Raw genomic sequence first — 8,623 nt, 5'->3', positions numbered from 1 at the left:
GAGCTTTTAGCGGGGCTGAGGGGCTGGCCGATCGAGCCTCTTCTAAATGACTTATTTCTATCGGACACTAATACAGCTTGACAGCCGGGAAGGGTGAAAGGAGGAGGAAAAAGGCCGGGGGAAGAAAGAGCACAAACATTTTCACATATCTTGGAAGTCTGAGCAGTTGAATGTGTTCAAATGTGAACAGAGGAGGTGAGCCGTAATTGCTGTTCCAACTTCAGCTGGGAATCTTCATAGAGACATGATCTTTTTCTCTGCAGGAATGTACCTGTTGCATTAAATGGTAAAGCTGCACTTTTACCTGGTAAAAAACTTCAAACAAACCTACTGGTTGTTTTACCATCCTTAAAACTAATGTTAAAAAATCACTCCGTTTTTATTTGTTGGACTGCATACTGGGTTGAAACCAAATAAAAAATTAATTTTTCATTTATTTTCTAAGGAAAGTAAAGGCTGCCAAATGTCAGTTTTGGAAATCACAGCTCTAGAATAAAATAAAAGCGTGCACCACTGCCTCGAGGAATTATTATCTGTCATGCTAATACTGCAAACTTCTGCAAATTGTGTTAGTATTTTATAGAATAGACAAAAACGAGCTGAGAATGATTAAGACGTGGAATGAAATCAATATGTGTTTGTAAATTTCTCTAGTTCTATCTCTAAAGTTCTACCAACTTAGTGAAAAAGCTTAAAGGTTATTCTGGAGTTTTTTTTCGCGACTTTTTTTAAAAGAGTCGCCATCTTCACTTTTAAAAAATGCGCGTGCGAGAGCATGGAGGAGCCTATTTCTCCTCATGCACACTCTGTTTAAAAATTTCTTTTCTCATAGCTCATACAAGCTTACTGTGTCTGAACTAAGCACTAACCCCTAAATCCCTCAATCACTATATAGAGCTGGGACTATATAGTGGACTTTATTGGGAACTCTATTAACTGACTGTTTGGACAGATGATCACTGATTTTTGCTCCGTGGGTCACCTAACTCCTCCTTCACTGTGCAGTGCCTGCGCCATCTTTGTTATTAGCCGCTGTGACGGCACATCCCTTAATGCTTTGCAAGGAGACCTCTCCGTGCAAAGCATTCTGGGATATATCTGCCTCTTCTGAGGACTTTCTTTTCTTCTCATACACTTCATAGACACTTTTGCTCTTACAACCCTCGGCCGTTTTCCAAAAGACACAAAGATAAAATGTCAAAGAACCGCGGTGAGAAAGGTAAGCTTCAATGACTTTCTGAAATCATAGCTCACCACACATATATGCCTGAAAGTGAGCATGCACAGAGAAATATAGCTAATGGGACGGGAACATAGGACAGCCTTACGTAAACATATCACCAGAATGATTGACAATTAGGAGGACCACTTATTTCGATGATCCACACAGGATGTCAAAAAAAATGGAGCAAATTTGTGATCCACAATTTATAATTATTCTCATAGGTATTTAGATCTGAGCTTTGACTAGGCCATTCTAACACGTGCATTTGCTTTGATGAAACTATTCTACTGTTGATCTACTGTATGTTGATTTTTTATTTTATTTTTTTTAGCTGGGAGCATTTTTCCATTGGAAAGTTTTTTTACCCTCCAACGGGTTTCTGTGTACATTCATTTCTCATAACTCAATTAATCTTCCAATTTTTATTCCTGATTTTTTGCTGTTGAACAGCATACCCATAGCATGATGCTGCCACCCCTGTGCTTATGTTCTGTGAATCTGATGCAATTTTTCAAGAACCAGATAAAGACTTATTTAGTCAGGCATTGTTTTTCTTTCTTTCATTCATATTACTAACATTTGAGCTTTTCTAAATTTTACTTTCATTTTGAGACATTTTATCTTTGTGTCTTTTTTTGTAAGTCTCAAGCTTCCATTGATTATTGCTTTCAAAGAAAAGGTGTGTTAAATAAAAACATTTTCATGGTAGGGTTGACATTTTAGGGTGTATGGGAAATGTTTCATCATGTGGACCTAAAACACAGGTTTGATTGTATGTCTACAGTGGCTCCTATGGCTTTTGGTAAATTGTTAACCTAAGTTTATGGTTTCCTTCATGTCTCTCTTTTATAAAGGCCAAGTTTAAAGACAGATTTCAGCAGCTCATCCAGAGTCGCCACAGCCTCATGTTAATCTCAGGTTAATGCTATCTCAGTTTAGGTGGACCACCATGTGTTGGTGGGTTGAAAGCTGACCTATGTACAACCAGAAGAGCCCACATAACTGCTATCCACAAAACTCCACACTGGCTTCCCATTGAATACCGCATAAACTTTAAAATTCTGGTCCTAACCTTTAGAGCCCTGCTTGGACAGGCTCCCTCTTACATCTGCAACTTAATTCAGCCTCCCTTTGCTGTTCACAGTCTGAGATCTGCTGGAAAGAACCTGTTAATGGTCACTAGAACTTGTTTTAGGACAAGAGGTGATATGTCCCTCCAAGCTGTTGCACCCAGACTGTGGAATGTACCACCACTTTACCTGCGCTGGTGAACTCCATGGATGATTTTAAAAAACAACTAAAAAAATTTCATTTTTTAACAAGCATTTTAGACTCACTTTATTAAGGGCTTTTATGATTGTATGTATTTTGTCAATACATGTAATATGTAATTTGTCAATTTTATATGATGCTGTTTTGTATTTATGCCTCATATTGTGCAGCACTTTTGGACGCTTATCTGAGAAAGGTGATATACAAATAAACCTTTTTTACTTACCTCTTTCTTCCCATTGGCTTTCCATTTTAAGATTGTAAACCTAAATTATCTACCTCTTTCTCCCTGGCCTTTATGCGGTGTCCCAGGTTTTTTATGGTCGTTTTTTTCCACCGATGGTCTCTAACAATGTATGCTGGGCCTTTAGAGAAAAGCTGATTTTAAACCGGGATTAAATTACAAGCAGGTGGACTTTATTTATTTTTGCAGCACTTTGGCTTTTAACTGACTGTACAGAATGTGTACTAAAGGCAAATGGACTAAACAAATGTTGTCTACTTTTTAGATTTTTCACAAAATTGGTTTATGAGTGAAGAACTGGGATGTAGCACATATTTCAAGTAATGCATTTTTTATCAGAGCTACATATTTACATCACTCACCTTAATAAAGCTCCTTAGAATTTGATCATTTTTCAGATTTCTAAAAGCTTTGATAAATAAAGATTCTTAAGAGTTGTTGCACAAAGATTAATATATGAGTTTAAAATGACTATCTGCATTATTAACAGCCGTAAATGTTCATTTTATTCTGTAAACAAAGTTCTATACAGAAGTATAAAAGCTGACATCCCAAAATTAGCTGAAACTCTCCTTTAATGTCAGGAACATCATTCAAAAGTTTCATATTTCTCTTATAATCTGCAGTTTTGGTTTTGGATTTGCTTCTTGAGAACACTTAATTTATTTCAGTAGGATTTTAAGAAACTGTTCTCACTAGGCAGGGCTCGGATTAACTTCTCATTGTGACAGTTCATAGGCAAAATATGGTGGCGGTTAGCAAAACAAACCCCCCATCAGGGAGGAGCAGTGGTTGGGGGGCTGTCAGCAAACTGAGAAGGAGAGGACAATCAAAGGCTGTTATTTTAATCTGTCCTGCCTCGGAGATTAGCCCACCACATTGTTTTAATTGTTTTAACTGGGGAGGGAATGGAGCGCGCTCTTATTGGGCGATCCCTGGCATAAATCTCTCAAGTTCAATAGTTTCCCAAAACTTGAGCTCCTGGCTGCCCCCCTCTCCTCCCTCATCCCACCTAATCCCAGCTAATACCTTCCTTCCCATTGGCTAATGGCTGAGGGGAGCCTGGGTAAAGGCATCTTAAATAGTCCAGGGTGAGAATGGTTGCGGAGAAGCAAGTCCACAAAATTACAGGAAAAGGAGCTGTTGGATGAGGATTAATTAAGGCCTTAAGTGGAGTAAAGATTCTGGACGTGCTAACTACTTCTTTGGGAAACTCACCTGATCTGCACACAGTCAGGATCTCAGGTAATCAGTTAAATTAAATAAAAAGTAGTGCTGAAACGTGATAAAGGTTATCTGTGATGTATCCACCAGTCAAATCACTTGACTTGAGCTGATTTGGTTGGAATTATGATTTTCTGCCCTTTATGTGAAAATAAGTTAAACCATTTGAAGTAATGGTATCTATATTGTTTTTATTCTGTTGTTACGTTGTAGGATTTTAAAAAAGGCCTAAGGCCCAGAATGCTTCGTTAGATTTTTTACATATCTATTATATTTCAAAATTCAGTATCTATTTAATTGTTTTACTCAAAGCATGAAGAAGCTACATACCGGTAGTTTTCTTTTTTTGGTCAACATTACATAGTTCTTTGTTTTTAACTCAACTTTGTTTTTGTTTTTTTCTTTGTATTTTCTCTTATTGTTATCTACTACCTACTGTAAACTTAAAAAACAATGATTCTCATGCCTTTAAATTCAGATAAAAAAGGTCTGCATATTGTCAGAAAATATTAACTATTTTAGAAAAAGTGCACAGACTTTTGGATTGTAAGAAACCCACATTTCTCTGTTGCATTTCCTTCTTTACAACAAAACATCTCTAGTATTTGTTTTAGAGTTTTAGCACTTTAAGCCATTAAAAATATACTCCAGCTTAGAGCATTTGGAGGATATTTGAGTGTATCTATTTGGTCAGATATCCTTTAATCAAATCCTTAAATCCAATCTTCACCAGCACATTAATACCAGGCTCATTAATGCATGACACGTTGAATTTGGTCCTATTTCGTATGTGATAATAAATATTCTACATATTTTCTGCAACGCCAAAATAAATTTACATTGCAAACCTTTTGGAAGAGTTAAACCATTCTAAAAAAAAAAGAAATTACTTGTTATTACTATTACTATAATAATCAGTTTGAAAAATAATATTTCGGAATATTTCTTTTAACGTTTTTTTTTTTTTAGATGTTTAGGTGTTTAGTGTCCTATGTTTTTTTTATTTTCTTGATTTATAAATCATATAATGTAATTACTTATTTTATTAATTAACATCTAGATTTTTTCCACCAGCTTAAGTTTTCCCTCCTCAAACGTTTCGTTAGATTAGTGTGTTTTAACTGTGTTATTTTCTTTTGTTTTCTTTTTTTTTCTTCCCAAGGTGTTTTACGAGTTTATGTCTGCAGTAAAGTTAGAAAATCACCAAATCCTTGATGAACTCCCAGAGTTTCTACGGGACCGCAGGTAGCGCCATGTACCCTCTCCACGGTGTGAACTCGGTGATATTCGACCTCCACCACCAGATGGCGCAGCAGTACCAGGCTGCTGCCCCAGCAGCTCACACCTTCTCAGTGGCAGAGAGACTTGCAGGTGTGACGTCAAACTCTGACAAAAACACATTTCACCTGCTGAAAAAGTTCACTGAAAGTGTATTTTCCTGTAACTTTTACTCTGATGCTGGTATTTAGATACTTAAATATGATCCATTTTATGCAACATTTAAATGTGATATTAAATCAAAAATATTGAAATAGGTAAACACTTTTTCCATGAAAACCACACATACAAAAAACAGCAATGTCAAAAAATGAAAGTTGGACTTAATTGTACATTCTTGATATGAAGGATAAGAAGAATATAAAACATAGATATATGGATGCAGCAGTATGTTTTATATCAGGGGCGGACTAGATGGGGGGCCAGGGGTGGCCATAGCCACCCTTACCCAATCATTGGCCACCCCTGTGGCCACCCCTACCATTTTTCCCTCTAATACAGACAGTGGCAGCAGTAATACTCTCAAGTGAAATTTTCTGACCTATTTAACATTTTATATTCTATATGTAAAAAATTAGCTGACAACAAAAACACTGTGGTTATTTATGCACATTAATATACTAACATAAAAGTTAAATACAGAATTCATGCTCTTTTCAGAACTAAATTTTGTCTTATAAGGGGTAAAGAGAAAATGATGTCTCTGCAAGTCATCTAGGAATCTTCACTGAAATCAGAGATAAATAACTACTTTAATAATAAATAATCAATTTAATGTAGATATTAGTACATGTAAATATTAATATATCATGCAGAATGATTATTAATAAAAGTAGGTGAGTAATGACAATGAATAAGATGTACACCCCAGAACTGAAAACTGAATGAATTCTGTCCACAACACCTTTAATTTAGTATCTATTTGTTAGCAAAGGCTGTAGGAAAATATGGATTGTCTTTATTTAGAATATATGGAAGTTGTGATTGTTCATTTTCCTTTTGGAACAGTGTAGATTGACCCTGAGGTTCTGGTGCCTTTCCACTTTTGGCCACCCCTCATTGTTCATTGGTTATTGCCTGGCCACCTTTTTTATTTTTTTTTTATTTTGTGGCTATACGCCTCTGTACTCAGATCTTGATTAATAGTTTGTCCCTTTTGCTCTCCTGTTTTTCCTGTCAGAGCTGATCCTGGAGGCTCGCTATGGGAACCAACAGAAGCAGCGACGCAGCCGTACTGCTTTTACAGTGTCGCAGCTGCAGGCTTTGGAAAAGGCCTTCCAGCAAACACAGTACCCAGATGTTAGCATGAGGGAGAGGCTGGCCATGTGTATCAACCTGCCTGAGGCTCGCATTCAGGTGGCACCACCCTCCAATTCTTGCATGACTCATACTTACAGCAATGTGCAAATGTCCTGATTCATTCCTTTATATTCTGTGTCTAAGAAGTTGTATTTTATTGTAAACTTTGATCCTCAGTTTAGCAGGCTTCTGGAAAACCTTATTTTATGCACCTATATTCTTATATCAATGTTTAGTCTTGAATGTTTGTTTGACCAATTATCTTTGGCTTATGAAATATCCCGGTATAAAGGTCCTTAAGAACTGATGTCATCACGGATAACAAAGAACTAAGCCAGTAACCAAATTAAAATAACTTCAAAGGACAGCTACAAGTACCTTATCATAGACACTCCTTACTTCTTTATATTGTTTCACTGAGTTTTTCACAAGACATTTTTTCAGACTTATGTATTGATCTTTTTTATTAGTAAAAGGAGAGCAAAACAGCACTTTTGAATTTTTTTTGTGTTTAAAATTGTTTTAAAAATTATCTCTTTTGAAAACGAGGCTGCCTCGACGACTGCTGCTGATTTTTAGTCGCATTAAAGTATTGTTAGTGGTTCCAAAATAATATTAAACTTTCTCTCTTTGCCATTTCTTGTGTAGGTGTGGTTCAAAAACCGGAGGGCAAAGTTTCGAAAAGGTCAGAGAAGCTCGTCTCTTCCAAGAGAGGCCTGTTTGGATGATGTTCTGCAGAACAGCAGGATGGGACCACAGGAAATAAAGGCAGAAGAAAAACCGGACAAGATTACATCACACACTGAGAGCCAGCTCTCTCCACGCCGATGTCCATCTTTGGCTTCCTGTGTTGAAAAAAACAAGGACTCAAACTCTGATGTGTCTCGGTTTACACCTTCGCTCCCCTCCCCTCCAGTTTTCTCCTTTGTGGCTGCAGAGCATTTCTGTCAGCCACCTCAGCAGCCGCTTCTGTCCACCGAGCTCATACCTCCTCCGTTGTTTTGGCCGCTCATACAACAGCACATCTTCACCTCAGGGGATCCTTTATCTGCTACCAAAAATGGAGGCTTCTCATATAGCTCCAATAAAGTGGTGGGTCACCCTGACCTAGGCCTGTAACTGACTCATATCTGGTACCTTCAGTCCAGTACAATGAAAGAGACGCAGTGCTTTGGAATTATCTTTTTTTTTAATTATTATTAATGGAATAGTTGGATTTTTTTTTAGAAATTATAATTTTCTGCAATTTTTGATGCAGTACTTTTATTTCTGGGATGTATCTATCAGCTTTACACATCTAGAGACTGAAATCTTTACCTACATCTTAAAAAATCAGTTGTAACACATGAATGTACTTTGACTCAAATCCTATTCGCCCCACCCTATGTCGTTCTGGCAGTATATTGAGTTTCACTTCCAAATAAATTTGCCGCCTCTGACAGGTTGTAACAAGGATTGCTTTGTATCCTGCTCCTTTCATCTTCATATCTACTTCTCTACTTCGACCAGCAGAAGAAATGTATCTCCTCTTGGAGAGGGATCCTCCTGCAGTCACAGGGCATCCCTGCTGGAAGTCCACAAACGTGGAAAATATGAAACAGTCAAGAGGATGTAAAAAAAAAAAAAAAAAAGAAAAAAAAAAGCATTTGCAAAGAATAAAAATGTTTTATACCGCAAGTTTAACTTTTGCTGTTTTGTCTGAGGGTATGACACAGTAAACCTGATATAGCTCATTTCGATTAAATAGAGTATTTTTGGCACTGAGCCTTTTTTCCCATAAATATTGTCAATAAAGTTATTTATTCTAGACTGTAGATGGTGAAATTTTTGAGATAGCATCCTTATATATGATATAGTATATTTTTTTTAGCCTTAACAGTACTGACAGTAAAACTGGGAATAAAATATATTGCTTACTGTTGGTTTTGAGAAATTATATATAATATATATATATTTTTTTGACTTGCATGTTTTCTATAAGTCTATTGTGGAGCTTGTGATTTCTTCTCCCTTCAGCTGTTGGTTTAGCCTCATCAGAGCAGTTGAATTAAAACAGCTAGACAAGCTAATATAGAAGGCTA

At 36.7% G+C, this 8,623-nt stretch overlaps 1 protein-coding gene across 1 annotated transcript; it reads left to right on the top strand.

Moving 5' to 3' along the window:
* The first annotated feature begins 3,822 nt into the window (after positions 1–3,822).
* On the top strand, positions 3,823–8,119 carry LOC107094688 (diencephalon/mesencephalon homeobox protein 1-B-like). Its single transcript, XM_015390467.1, has 4 exons — positions 3,823–3,986; positions 5,127–5,336; positions 6,424–6,599; positions 7,191–8,119. Exons 2-4 carry the CDS (start codon positions 5,180–5,182, stop codon positions 7,659–7,661), a joined length of 804 nt encoding a protein of 267 aa, XP_015245953.1. The 5' UTR covers positions 3,823–3,986; positions 5,127–5,179; the 3' UTR covers positions 7,662–8,119.
* Positions 8,120–8,623: the final 504 nt, after the last annotated feature.

This window comes from Cyprinodon variegatus, unplaced genomic scaffold (assembly GCF_000732505.1).
Source record: "Cyprinodon variegatus isolate N-32 unplaced genomic scaffold, C_variegatus-1.0 Scaffold501, whole genome shotgun sequence".
NCBI classification, from domain to species: Eukaryota; Metazoa; Chordata; class Actinopteri; order Cyprinodontiformes; family Cyprinodontidae; genus Cyprinodon; species Cyprinodon variegatus.
The sequence above is the reverse complement of the archived record's forward strand: the minus strand, read 5'-3'. Positions and strand labels throughout refer to the sequence as shown.